General features: G+C 28.1%; 1 protein-coding gene across 3 annotated transcripts in view; it reads left to right on the forward strand.

Annotated features, from left to right (window-relative positions):
- Positions 1-15,288, forward strand: part of LOC129911434 (ras-related protein Rab-37) — an 83,412-nt gene that overhangs the window by 65,974 nt on the left and 2,150 nt on the right. For all 3 annotated transcript variants that reach the window (XM_055989241.1, XM_055989242.1, XM_055989243.1), the window contains 3 exons: positions 13,552-13,660; positions 14,149-14,259; positions 14,454-14,595. In XM_055989241.1, the coding sequence (XP_055845216.1) occupies positions 13,552-13,660; positions 14,149-14,259; positions 14,454-14,595 (362 nt within the window). The remainder of the gene's footprint in view (positions 1-13,551; positions 13,661-14,148; positions 14,260-14,453; positions 14,596-15,288) is intronic.

A 15,288-nucleotide genomic window follows, 5' to 3' on the forward strand; every position in this document is an offset into this window, starting at 1 on the left:
GTACACATAAAAATACATAGTAATAAAAAAGAAATAAATTTTAAATGCATTCCTTTCCTTTCATTCTGTCTGAAAACTAAGATAGATCATAATTGTCTTTGTATATGCTTGAATTCTATTCTAAACTACTTCTGAAAAATATAAAATATCAATGGCCAGCATACGAACAACTATTTTTCGCGATGTCTTCATCAAATTTTTCTTCAATATTGAACATGAAACAAAGACTCTTCGGTGACTCCTATATTAACCATACTATTTTAACTTGCTCTTGCATTTTCGTTTAGGGGTGTTCTAAGAAAAGTATTCGAGTGAACAACTTGTTAAATTTCTGAAAACTAACATAACTCTTACGTCTTACCAACCAGTCCAATGCTACTTATCATATTTAAATCTTTTTTATTTCTATGGAACTTTTGCAACGATGTTTTGAAGCATTATGTTATTTACTGTGAAACATTAAATTTATTGAAAATAAAATGTTTAAGTCTTATTTCCAAGAATTGAATAAGATTTTATAAAATGTATATTTTAGTACCTAGTACCTATTTACCCATGGAAAAAATAGACAAAAAAAATAGTAAAATAAATACATTTCGGTTGAGTACGAGTTTACAGCTGAAAAGATATTTCACTGAAAAGATGCTAATCGATTTTATTCTTTATGACAGACAGCCAATTTGATAAGCGTATTTCCCTTTTATCAAGGGTAACTTTTTCCTGGGTTTTATTTTTCGAAATGGTTTCCTTGTTTTTTTTTCATATGATTTTTTTCATCTATACACAAATTTATTTTCCCTTTACTAAATTATAAAAAAAAGCCAAAATATGAATTGTGTCTTTGTAATTTGGAAAGAATTCTATAGAAAATCTTTTAAAAGCAAAATATAATGGTTTAACGTTTAATGATTAATGATCATACTTGTGTTTTCTTTTGAATGACTCTTTGTTTGATGTTACTAACCAGTTGGAGAAGATTCTTCAATATTGGTGCGTATACGCCACAGTGTACCTTTTGTGATGTTTTTTTTTTTTTTAATTAATCCAGTAATATTTAATAATAATTGAAAATATATTTTTTTTGTCTAAATATTTCTGTTTGATCTCAGGTAGTTGTAGCTGGGTATTAAAAAAGGACCTATCTTAAAACTTAATCTTTTGGTAAACTTTATAAAGATAATTGCTAAAGCAACTGTTTTGGAAATCTGCTTCAATTCACATAGATTGTTTTTCTCGAAAAAAAAGTGTTAATTTTTTGAAGAATTATAAAAGTGTAGAATAAGACAAAACAAAAACAATTTAATATCTATAAGTATTTAAGATATAGTCATAAAGTTTCTACAGAAACATGCAGTCAAGCATTCAGTTAAATTTTTTCTGCATGTATTAAGGATATGGTTACTCACGTAAAAAAAATTATATACATATGTATATATTTTTTTTTTTTTTTATTCCGAAAAAAAAATTACCCTCTTGCCGAAAAAAAAAGAAATTTTAAAAAATTCCTTCAAATTCATCGAGTGAGACATCAAAACGAAGGTTTTTTTGAGATATATTCATTACTGAAAACTAAAATTTTTTTTTGCGGTCCGGTAACTGAGCTATTTGATTCGATATATAGATTTTTTTTTTCTTACATTCGGAGACTTACAGATATTAGTTCCCAGTGATGTAAAATAAAATACATATGTATTTTTTTGGATTTTCGAAAAAAAATCAAGATTGACCACTTGCTGTAAAAAATGTACCTATTTAAAAAAAATTTCTCCAAATGCATCGAGTGAGACATCAAAAGAAAAGTCTCTTTAAGCTTAATTCATAAATGACACCCCAAAGTTTCTTTGAGATCTGGTTGCTGAATTATATTTTATTTAATTAGACAGGTTTCTTAACTATATATGTACATAAATAATTTCTCGTGAAGCCCTGGCATCCGTTGGGGGCTCGGCTGCCCAAATGGTATGTACGCCTCTGTGGATACTTATAACAGCAAAAAACATACTAATTTTAATAAAGAATTAAAGCAGTCCCTTTTTTAACTTGTGAAATGCAGAAAATGACACCTTCTGAATTTAAAGTCGTTGATGTAACTGATGTAGTAAGCTGTGAAATAGGCCTTTGGTCTATTTATATTTTGCTATGTGTACAAATTAAGGTATCGGGGTACGTTATACTTTAGTAAAGAGGATAAGCTATTTTAAACTTGTTTTGGTTTTTTAAATACCTATTTCATTTACTCTCTATTTACACTCTCCATTTACTTACGAAAAAGTAAAGAAGAATAAAATGCCGAAGAATTGTTTTGTTTCAAAGACTTCCTAAAAAAAAGCTAATTCATATTTAAAAGTACAGTGACTACCCCATTTTGAATTGAAGTATTAATTGATCTTTCATTTTACACTAATTTGAACCTCTAACCTTAAGATGCAAGAAGTTAGCCCGTTGGCCACTGCTTGGACAATTACACAACCAACAAAAAACTATAATAGATGATTTCTTTAACTTTATCACCATCATTATTCATGTCAATCCTCTAGTAATGAATTCTTTCACCTAAGGTGTCTGCAGTATGTCATGCGGCTAATAGATGTTACCAATTTGTAACCCTCAATCAATTTTATCAATTTATCTTGTTTTCTTTCCTGGATTTTCCGATGGGTCATTCTTTGTCTATCACAAAGTTTTGCTTTGTGTGTAATGGATAGTAGTATGCCTTTAAGTTATTAGATTTTAAAGTCTAAACCAAAAACCCTGCCTGGGGGCAAAGGTTTTATCTTTATTTGTCAAATAATTTTCTTCAAAAGAATTTTTTTGTATTAGATTTAACTCGATTGCAATCCCAGATTTTCGCGAAATCGCTCATCCGCATAATAAAAATAAAAGAAAAACAAAAAGGACAACAAGAAAATAAGAATCTACTCCGCCCCAACAACAACAAAATCATTTAAATAGATATCTTTCTTGGATCTTAATTTTTTCTTCTCTGAAAAAAGGATTTTTTTGTTTTTTTTCTATCCAAGAAAAAGATTAAGACTAGGAATATTTTCCTCATCTTCTCTAACTTTTTATTTCTTATCTCCAAAAGGAATGATGCTCGTCTGCAATGTTCTTTTTTTTTCTGTCTCAAACAAGAATCATTTGTTTCGATTTAAATGTGGATGTGAATATCGATGGTTCGAGGAAGATAATTGAATTGTGCTAAACATTCTCCTGGCATAGCAATGAGAATATTTCCTAAGATACGTGCTTGCGTTAGCATTCCATTTTCTGATTTCGAAAAATTCCTTTCCTTACAAATTTATCCAGGAAACCCAATTGATTTTCTCTTCACAAAAAAATATTTCACCGTATTAATCGGAGAACCTTTTGTTACAAATTTATTGAAGTGTGATCCCTATTTGCCTTGGAGGCGTTTTGTATTTTCCACATTCATGTTGTTTATCACCTGATCGCCCAAACCGTAAATGTAAAGTATGCTTTTAATTTAAAGAAGAACCACAAGCTTAACGACCATTTGAAATGTGAGCATCGAGTGAGTGGAGAGTGTCCGAGCTATAGCACTACCACACCATCACCAAATACCAACTCAAAGGTAAAAGATGTTTAATTTACTGCAGGGAATTTTCAAAACCATTGGTAATCCTGATGGTTGGTATGGTACCTACATACTATTGAAAGCTTAGTAAAGTGGTGTGGATTTTCCAGGAAAATGCAACATCAAAGTGCAGATGTATGGTGCTCGAAAAAAAAGAAATTCAAAATATGTGGGTTTTGTGGTAAGGACCGCGATAATAGCTTAATGGAAATTTCTGTTTGTGGAAGGTAATTGTTTAAAATTGATCCGGTCATCAAAATTGGCTTAAGGTTTTATTTATCTAGTGAGTCGAAATTAAACGAAACTGATTTTCCCCACACAATTATCACTAATAAATGGAACTTAATTTGGCTTTATTTTTTTAAATAGAAACAGAAAATAGACATCTCAATTATTTTATGGTGTTAAGTAAAAACCGCAGTATGAATTATAATTCATGTATAAAATGAAGATGTAAACAGTTAAATGAAGTTGCAACATTCAATTGGCACGGGTGTGACATTTTGTAAAATTAATTTAATGTTTCCAATTTCCTTACATGCAAATTGTATAAAATTAAAATGTGTACATATTCCACGGTTCAAACAAAATTTTGTCATGGGTGCTAAACGTTCTTTTGAAAGAAATTATTTTGAGAGTTAATTTACACGGTAACGCTTCCTGTACTTTTTTGAGTACCTACAGGTTGAAAATTATATTTCAAATATTGTATATGTATGGTTCCAAAAATATTATAAGTTACATATGTATATGAAAAATTGGTAGTTTTGTATAATAAATTTAATATATGTGGGTTGAGCCTGAAGGGAAAATTTATTTCTATGACAACGGGTGTGACACAATTACTTCATTTTTTGTTCCTGGTATGTGTGCTTATCACTTAATAAGATATTTTATAACTTCAAATCCTAACGTATTTACTATTTAGTTGTTAATATATTTTTAAAATTACGTTTTGTTGACCTTTTTTCAACGTCGCAAACACTTAATATTAAATGTAACGGGTGTGACGTTAGAAAATTGATTCATTCTGCTTCGGTGACTTTCAATATTAAAGATGATTTGATTACGTTTCCAGTTAGCTTGTATTTGAAGGAAATTTATTTAAAAAAAACTATGTTTTTATAAAAATTCAAAAATGTAACGTTCGTGACATATTTTTGTAACGGGTATGACATTGTATGAAAAAACGTATTTTTACAATACATATTCAACAACAAATACATCATAGTTTTGTATAAATCAATTTTAAACCTTTAAAAAAAAAAAGTTTATTACGAAAGTGTTTTGGGTAAGCGGTTTTTTACGGTCTCCATTTCCGATAAAAAGTACGAAAATTTTTGAGAACTTAGTTGGGCAAAAAAGTGGTATTTTCTTAAAAACTGATGATTTGAATGCAATTGTTATCAGGGTTATTCAAGGTTCCATAGAGAAATAAAAATTGATAAACTTAAGATTTGTAGACACGGCATATGAAAGACTATCGATTTTTTTTTCGAATGCCTATAATTCACAAAATACTTGGCTGTTGCGGCCTTTAATGACAAGGACCACACAATGGATGTCAGTATCAATAGCAATGAATACTACCGAAGAAAGAGTACACGTTTTTCCTAGAAACATGAAACTCTGAACTTAAAATTTTTAACTTTACCTAATATATTTTTAATTTTCTATTTTTTTTTCTTTTAATAATAATTGTCAATATTTGTATTTATTATTAAAAAACTTTTCATAGAGAGCAAACATTTCTTTAACGTTCACTAAATATAATTGAATAGGACTTTTGTGTAAGTAATTATACAGTCCATTAATACTAGATCGATTTGGTTTTGTATACTAAAACAAATCTTTATATTCCTAAACAATGGCTACGATTTTTCTGATAACTTTTTCTACCTACCCTATCTACCGTTTACGTTTCTACGTTAACTTTTGGAAAACCCCAAAAAGAAAAATGTAAAAACTTCAAATTTCAAATATTTTAGAATTATTTACACAATAAATCATTTATTAGGGTTTTTCTACTTTTTACTAAAAAATTCCTCATTTTTCTAAATTTATAAAAAAAATTAAACAAATTTGAAATTATTAAAGTAAAAGGTTAATATTTAAATGCCTTCATTTAATTTCTTACACGTTCACTTTAATTTTTACTTGCTCTGTGGGGCAAGTATTGGTTTCGTGTTGAAAAAAAATTTGAGGTTTTGATCAAAACCAACATTAAGATGATGGAGAACTCTAAAAAAGTGGGTCTCGCAATTCCGTCCGTGCGTCTGTGCGTTTGTACGTCCATCTGTACACATTTCCACAGCCTAAACGGGTGGACGGATTTTCTTCAAATTTTGTACATATGATTTTTATGGAATTCTGAAAGTTGTTTTTTTTTTTTTGTTTTTTTTTTTTTTATATCTCGCTTAGAAAGTGTACCTCTCATACAAATTTTTCAATTCAAACCAAATAACTCGAAAACGGCTATAACGATTTTGATCAAACTTTGCAAACGTTATATTCATATATATTGCAATAAAACTGTATTTTTATTTTTTTCAAAAAACGTCAAATAAAAAAATATTTTTTTTTTTATTTAACAAAATTTTGCCCTAAATGTCAGCTCTTCCCCAACATCAACAAAATTTCTTTTAATTTACATAGAGGCAGCTCTTAAAATCTACAAGTAAACTAACATAAAAGTGTTTCAAATTGCAAGAGCAAGTACGTGCGACCCCAGTCGTGCATTTTATTTTTCTTACAAATGATCAACTTGCGTGGAATTTCCCATCTGTGAGATTTCTTTTTCTCATCTTATTATTAGTTTGTCATTCAATAAAAATACTAGAAATAAATGCTAGAAATCACAACAAAGGCGAATGCCAATGGTATTCAAGGTTTAAATTTCCTTGTAAGAAACTTTACTCTCAAAGGCGTCGTCGAACAGTCAATTGCAATACAGTCAATTTCAATGCATTCAGACATAAAAATGTTTAATTACAATAATTATATAACACATAATTTTGTCCAAAAACCAATGTTATGCAATAATTGATGTGAGCATAAGACACACACCTCTGGATACCAAAAGTTTCCCACAGTAATTATTATCAAGTCATAAGCAAAATAAAACCAAAAGTGTTGTTGGGGGTGTATATAGAACCTTATTGTTACCTTATTCATTGGAAACTATACATTCGTGTAACTACACTTTGGTTCAGAAACTTCTCAGAAATTCTAACCTCTCCAAAATGTATGTAATACAAATGTTTCAGTTGGACAGCATGTTTGGTTTGGTTTAATGAAAATGTAACAAGGAACTAGGAAGTGAATAAGTTATTTATCTATATATGTCGATAAAAGTTATTTTCCTTTTTAATAAACAAAAGATTTTCAAGGAACACATTTCACAATATAATGCGATTTGTTCGTCATGATATTGGTTTGGGTGGTGAAACCAACTAATCCTTTCAACAAACCACTACAGACACTGCTGGCATGAGAGAAATCCTTGGAAAACAAGAAATCCTTGGGAAGAGGAAAACTTTGCCTTTGGTGTTGCCTTTGAATTATGGAGTGACGACGACGAGACGTTTTGAATGCTTCCTTCTTCTTTCATTCCATCTCTCGGTAATCTTCTTATGAATTGTTTTGTTTTCGTGTTACTTATAGTCCAGTGCATTTATAATTTGACCCAGCAGTTTGTACCACCCCCAAATTTTTTTTGCTCATTCGATAGAGCATTGGCTGAATATTATTACCCTGATTTTTCGCACTCGTGAAATTCACCTTTCGACCGCCATCTTGGATTTTAGTTTTTGTTGAATATCTCGATTTCTTTTTATCCTACATAAAAGTTGTGCATACAAGAAATGTAGCCAATTAAATTTCGCGTCTTTTATGTTAAGAACACTTTTTCGATATTCTGAATATTAAAAAAGTTACAAGCCAAAAAAGTAAAAAAAAACCGAAAAAAATGACAATTTTAAAGTTTTGAGGACTTTTTATCAAAATAATGAAAAAACGTTCCGAGAAAAGATTATTCATCTTAAAATTCTCTACAACTTTGCTATACAACTTTTTTTTCTATCTCTATAAATACAAAAGTTATTAATACTTTTTTGTTAAAAAATACCCCTTTTTTACGAAATGAAGAGACTTAAATATAAAAAAATTGCAGGTCCTGAATTTTCTCTTGTAACATAAAGCTTTAAAATACTCACTAATCATTTAAAATTCAAGATTTGGTAAAAAAAAATTTAAGAAAAAAGTAAAGATAAAAAACACAAACAAAAAAGAGCATTTTTAACAGAAAAAAGTATTAATAACTTTTGTATTTATAGAGATAGAAAAAAAAGTTATTATATCAGAATTGTAGAGAATTTTAAGGTGAATAATCTTTTTTCGGAACGTTTTTTCATTATTTTGATAAAAAGTCCTCAAAACTTTAAAATTGTCATTTTTTTCGGTTTTTTTACTTTTTTGCCTTGTAACTTTTTTAATAGTCAGAATATCGAAAAAGTGTTCTTAACATAAAAGACGCGAAATTTAATTGCCTACGTTTCTTGTATACACAACTTTTATGTAGGATAAATAGAAATCGAGATATTCAACGAAAAGTAAAATCCAAGATGGCGGCTGAAAGGTGAATTTTGCGAGTGCGAAAAATCAGGGTAATGATATTCAGCCAATGCTCTATCGAATGAGCAAAAAAAATTTGGGGGTGGTACAAACTGCTGGGTCGTCCATATATGAACATCATAAATGCACTGGACTATTATAAATCTCTTCATTGTTGATGGACGTTAGGTTGGTCATAGCAATTGGAATGGCGAATTGGTCTAAGAAAACTAATTGGCTTTGCCTGTTGAGATGTTGTAAGGATCAAATAATAAAATATTAAAATAAAACTTAAGATGTCTTAAGAAACTGAGTAGAAAAATTTAGTGAAATCTTAAAGTTGTTTATTACTTTAAGGGCAAAGGCGCAAAATTTTAATTGATTTAGTAAAATTCTAAAGCCATTTTATTAATTTACTAAAATGGCTAAAAGCAAAGTCTTCTTAAGCATCCTGATACTTGCTACAGGCTCTCAGTCTAATGAACTTTCGAGAATTGACGTGGGATTAGTCCTCTAAAAGTTAACAAGAAAAAGATTTTCGAAAATTTGCGTTATTTTAGTTTACTTTGATTAGTACAAATATTTTAGAGAGAGAGACAACAAAGATGTTTAAAGATGTTTTAAAAATATGAGAGTTCAGCAGAATTGTGAATTTTAAGTGGGTTGATTTATTAAACAATTTTCTTCGACTATTATCCAAATCCTTAAAGCCAAAGAAAATAATCATTCTCTTACATTTTCTTTTAAATTATAAAAATCTCCACAACAAGACAAAATATATAAAAGAAAATAGAATATGAACCCCATAACATAGCCATTTTGTGATGAAAATATCAGGTAAATGGTAAACAGAAGAAAGACTTCTTTTTTTTTCTTTCTTCGACATTTGATTTCTTTTTCTCTTGATTTTTTGTCTGCAATAACAACAACAACCGCGAAAAGAATACAAATGGTCCTTATTTAAAAAGGAAAAGGTAAATCCTTTTATCATTTTTTTTTTTTGCAAGCCCTCACATTAAGTGACTTGAAAACATTTTAAATTGTGATATTGTGTGAGGATTGTATATGTATGCAAAACAACAACAAAAAAAGTGCGAAACCTTTTTTGTGCTTATCGTAGCGTACAAAATAATGTTCAAAAGAGCCAAACGAAAAATAACCCATTTTAATATTGAAAACAACAGCAGAAAAAACCTACTCTCAAAAAGAATGATAAACAGAAAAAAAAAAAAATTCTTTCATTTTTTTTATTAAAAAAATAGTCAAATGGATTTTTCAGAAAAATTTCTAGAAACATCCAAATTAAAAAACAAAAACAACAAAAGACTCTTAAAAGGACTTTGCACATAGCTGTTCAGTTAAAATCGCCAATATACAGCCCTTTTAGTATTCTGTTGAAAAGGACAAAGTCCTTTGTTTCATTTATTAAATTTTTTTTAAATATTAAAATATATATACAAACAAAATATTGATCGATTTTAAGAATGTCCCATTGTTTCATAAGAAGATAAAATTATGTACCTATGTATGTAAGTTTGTTATATGTTTTTATTTAAGAGGGTCAATGGAGTATAAGTATGTACTCTTTTTGTAATCTTCTCAAAGTTTTATTTAATTTAAAATGACTAAGAGGAGGTAAGGATTTTTTTTAAGGGTTAAGTTTATTTTAAAAAAATATTTATTTTTACAATAATTATAATCAATAATACATTAGAACCATGAGAAAAGCAGCAAAACGCAGACAAAAATTAACTGTGACTGTGACGTATTCTGATGCCCTTGCTTTTGGGATAAGAACCAAGGACAAAAAAGTCTATAAAAAAATGTTTAGTGGAAGGGTGTTTTTTCGCGGACAAGAGGGAGGTGGTGAAGGTCAAAAATATATTGAAAAAAATTGTTAGTCGAATATCATCATATGACACATGTTTTCAAGGTATTTTTTGATGCTGAATCTAATGACATAAAAATAAAGTCAATACGATTGATCTAAGAAAAGTTATTGCAGATTAAAAACAAGGTTGCTTGTTTTTTGACTTCAACAGATAAAATATAACCAAAATCCATGTGAAAAACATGCTACACTGATGAAATTCGGTATGACGGTATTAGATAAAGCAGGGGCAAAGGATTCATAAAGTTCTTAAAATTATTTTTGGTGAAAGGGTGTTTTTTTATAAAGGTTAAGTTGTGTGTGAGAAAGGTATCATAACAACTAACTTGAATTTTATTAATTTTTAAAACTTGGTGTAAAAGTTTTGGTTGGTATAAGAATTAAGAATCTATAAAAAGTACAAAATTATCTTGAGTGAAAGGGTGTTTTTTTTTTTTCTCAAGAAATGATGAAATTCGGAATTAGTACCACAAAAACTGGGAAAAAATTGTTACACCAATGAAAATTGGTAAAAATGTTTCATTCATAACAGAAACCAAGAACCCAAAAAGTATATACAAATATTTTAAATATTACAAATATTTTAGGTTAAAGGGTGTTTTTTTTGGGAAAATAGGGAAAATCCGCGATAAGTCCAATAACATCAATGGTATAAAAGGTACCCTCACGAAATTCAATAAATATGTTCTCTTTCTCATGGGGATGACGAATAAAAGAAATCTATAAATTTTTTTCATGTGAAAGGGTGTTTTTTTTTAATGTAGAGAAAATATTGGTATATTTAGAAAAGTGTGCAATACTAAAGTAGTACTAGTGGTATCCTATTGAAATTCAGGAATTATGTTATTTTTAAGATAAGAAACAAGAATCTAAAGTGTCTATACAAATTTCATGGTTAACAGGGTGTTTTTTTGAGTGAAAACAAAAATGATGGATCACCCTAATGAAATTTGGTGAAAACGTTGAATTTTGGGATAGAAAGCAAGAATAAAGAGTTTTTATAAAAAAAAAAATTAGGTGAAAGGGTTACTTTTTCGAAGAGACAGTAAAATCTATAATTGGTCCCAAAAAGCCAATCTGGGGAAGAGTACAACAGAGCCACTTTTATGCATGTGCCTAAGAACCTCAGTCTTTTTGGAAATAAAAAAAAGTGTTAAAAAAAAACAGCAAACAAAAGTGTATCTTCATTTTCTGGTACACCCTGTACGAATATAAAAGCAAACACAACAATGACATATTCTTTTTGTTGACAAGCATTCTTCAATTTAATACCTGAAAGTATCTACAAATATGTATATTACATTTTATTTACTTTTTACGGAAGAGTTTTTGAGATGTAAAAAAAAAAATAAAAATGACAAAAAAAAAAGAAAAAATGTATTCACCTTCAATCATCTTCATTGTCAATATTATGCAGCAACACATGTTAAGATTATTACCGCAGGATAATAATTTTCCCCTAGATGTGTGTTGTGTGCATGACAAAAAAAAATATATACAATTGAATGTACAAAAATATAAATATGAATGCCAATTTGTATATGAAATTCTGTCAATGTCCTCAGGTAATGTGAATGAATACAACATAGTAAATCTCTTAGAATATTTGGAATGTTCGTATTTTCTTTCATTATATTGAATTGAAAAAAAATGATTTTTACTTTCATTCTTCGAATTATGACTTCAGGAAATTTAATGAATATGGGAAACCTAATATATCCAAAGGGAAGTTTCTTTACTAATTTTATTTTATTAAATTTTCAAGATTTTCTTTAGTTAATAAACAGATGTGACATCTGAGATGTCCTACAAAATTATTGGACATCAGTCTACTTAAGCAAGAAATAATCAAAAAAATATTAACTATGTAGGTACATTACAAATCATGGACATTTTATTATTTTTAAGACGAACAAGTTTTTTGTGTATGATATTATTGTTTTTATTTGAAACTTGCAACCGATTAATTGTTTAAAGCATAACTAAATCATGGTTTCCTAGGACCTAGTATATTTGTAAGGGATAGCTCAGAGGAAATGAACCAATTTGAGTTTTCCGTTGCTAAAATCATTTCCTGCCAGAAAAAATATATTCGCTTTTGAGCAAAATTGAAATTATGATGTAATTTTATTGTTTCCTTGATAAACCTAAATAAATTAAATTGTAAAATTGAATTTTGCATCATATCAAACACTAAATTAAAAAAAAAATTACTAATATTTAACTTTGCCACAACTGTCTGTGTTTACAAGCGTGGAATGTCTTTCAAAAAAGATCACAAAATCACTTGTCATTTTTTTTTTTTTAATAACTATTTATTTATAGTTCTTTTTTCGACATTGCAACTTGATCTCAAACTGTGGAAAAAACCACGTAGTACCGAAAAAAAACGTAGTTTTTGAAACGGTCAGTCGCTTTCAGGACTGTGAATGACCATAGAAAAAAAAACTACTTAGGATTGCAAAAAAACCGCGGTTACAGTGGTCATTCGCGGTATTCCACGGTTTTTTCGCCGTCATTCGTAATGAAAAAAAATAAAAATAGTAAAAAGTGTGACAGAAAATAGAGAAAAAAAATATTTTCAAACAAAGTTAAATCTAAAAAAAAAATGTTTACTTTCAATTCGAAATTTGAACAAGCAATCTTCAATCATGCAGATTTTGAGAAAAATACTTCAGATCTAAATAACTTGAACTGCCGTAAAGTGAAGCTTAATACAACAACTTTGTTTAAGGAAATAATGAATCCATTAAGTTTTACTTATTTTGATTGAGTAGATTATGAAAATTCAATAGATCATCAAAAGATTGTTCAACAGTTTGCATTTGGGACCAAAGTATAATCTCCAATAGTCAACCGATATTTATCCTTGAAAACAAAATTAGTTTTAAGCTTATTGATACATGAAAATAAAGTAAATTGGAATTTTAATTTCATTTCAAAACGAAATATTAATCTTCTTAAAAAAATAATAATATTTTATCAACATAATGAAGATTATTTTAAAAAGGCCCTATTTTCTTTTTAAACAAAAATAAAAATTTAAAACTCAATGCTATTAATTATATACGATTTATTACTACTAACATATACCACCTATTTATCAATTTTAATTAATCAATATTTTACTTTAAGTTAACATAATCTCAGTATTAATAAAAATGCATGCAGTGTAATATACATAATTGTGCTTGAATATTAAAAAAAAAAAAAAAAACATTAATACATTATCTGCTCAGATTAATTAATTGTATATAAAAAGTTTAATTCTTGGTGTACTAAATGTGTTGCTTATGGCTATATAATATGCATATTAGCCCACGTGTGTTGTAAATATTTGGTGTTTATTTTGTCTGTTAAATCCTGTATTTATAATTAAAATCACATTTCATCATGGAACTATAAAATTCATATTTTTGTTTTTGCTTTATTTTTGTATTTTATTTTTGAACAGAATAAAGTTGTTAATGTGGATAACACAAGGGTCAAATTACAAATTTGGGATACTGCTGGTCAGGAACGATTTAGGAGTGTGACCCACGCTTACTACAGGGATGCTCATGGTGAGTATATTATTTTATCTGAGTGAATTTTTAATTTTAAATAAAGTTTGGTTGGTTGTCCAGCAATGATAATTATATAAATCAAGAGTAGTGGCTAAGTGAAAGTTTTGTTTTTTTATTCAACTTGAATAAATTTACTGTAAATTTCCAGTTCAAAGGATGTTAAGGTTAACATAAATTTAAAAATCCATTTCATTATTTTATGTGTGCATTTAATACATATTTTTAAATTTAAGTTTTGAAAAAGAAAATTCATCTGAAATCGAATTGAATTAGCAAAACTTTCTGCTTAGTGAAACAAAGGTATAATAATTATATGATTCGAAATGAAATTAAATCAAAGCAAAAACTTTCAGTTTTTCTTGACCCAAAGTCAAATTAAGGATTTATTTTTATTCATTAAAAACTTTGTTTTCTCATTTAACCCATCCCGAAATTTATATACAAAAAAAAAAAAAAATTACAAACAAACGCATCCTTTTTTATAGCGCTTCTTCTTTTGTACGATGTCACAAATAAAGTCAGTTTCGACAATATCCGAGCATGGCTTGTGGAGATTCGAGAATACGCTCAGGAGGATGTAGTGATAATGCTGCTAGGTAAGCCAGTTTTTCTGTTGCTAAGAAATAACCTTTGAGAAGATTATCAAAGGTTCAAAAAAGAAAACAAAAAAATAAAAGAGTTTTATAATTTGTCAACTTTTTGTTTTTTTCTTTTTCAAACTAGGTAATTACTTATCTTTATTTGATAGTCAAATTATAAAAACACAAATTTGAATTGGTCATCCTTTCAGGCAACAAAGCTGATTGTGGCAGTGACAGACAAGTTAAACGAGAGGAGGGTGAACGATTGGCTCGCGAGTATAATGTTGCTTTTATGGAGACATCCGCCAAAACAGGACTTAATGTTGGGCTGGCATTTTTAGCAGTTGCCAGGTAATTTATTTTTTGTTTTTTCTGTTTTTCTTTATTTTCTAAGAATCCAAAAGTTGAGGTGAAGGTTTCTTTTTTTTTTTTTTTTGATAAAATTTTAATTTGTACTCTGACAAAATTGCAATGAAACATACTTTTGGTTATAATATAAGTTTCTGAAGTTTTGTTTCATAATTATAATATTTAATGAGCATGATGATGATAAGTTTTCAAAAGTTTAAAATATTTTAAGTTAAAAAAAAAAATAAAGTAAGAATATGTACATAAAAATCTGCTTCATTTTTAATCAGAAAATTTCAGAAAAGGTAAGAGTTGCCTTGAACAAAATAATGTGTTTTATGTTGCTTTTAACTTTTCAACCATGAACCAATGAATGTATATATGCAGTTTATATATATCTGTGAAACTACTAAGAGAAAAAAAAAATATAATCATCTTCAAGCAGATATAATAAACCACATGAGTTTCGAAAGATTTAATAGCTCCATTGTGGTTCAAATTAATTGGAGAAATTTTATATTAATTTTGTTTAAAATCCTTCTAGAATATTATTTACTTTAAAATTTAATGAAAATATTTTATTCCTTGCAAATTTTCCATCATATTTTCTATCTTGTTAAATTTTCATATCTTAACGTTATTCATAGAAAATCATAATGAGATTTTAATTACATCCGGGTTTTGCACTAATGGCAA

Source organism: Episyrphus balteatus, chromosome 2, assembly GCF_945859705.1.
Source record: "Episyrphus balteatus chromosome 2, idEpiBalt1.1, whole genome shotgun sequence".
NCBI classification, from domain to species: Eukaryota; Metazoa; Arthropoda; class Insecta; order Diptera; family Syrphidae; genus Episyrphus; species Episyrphus balteatus.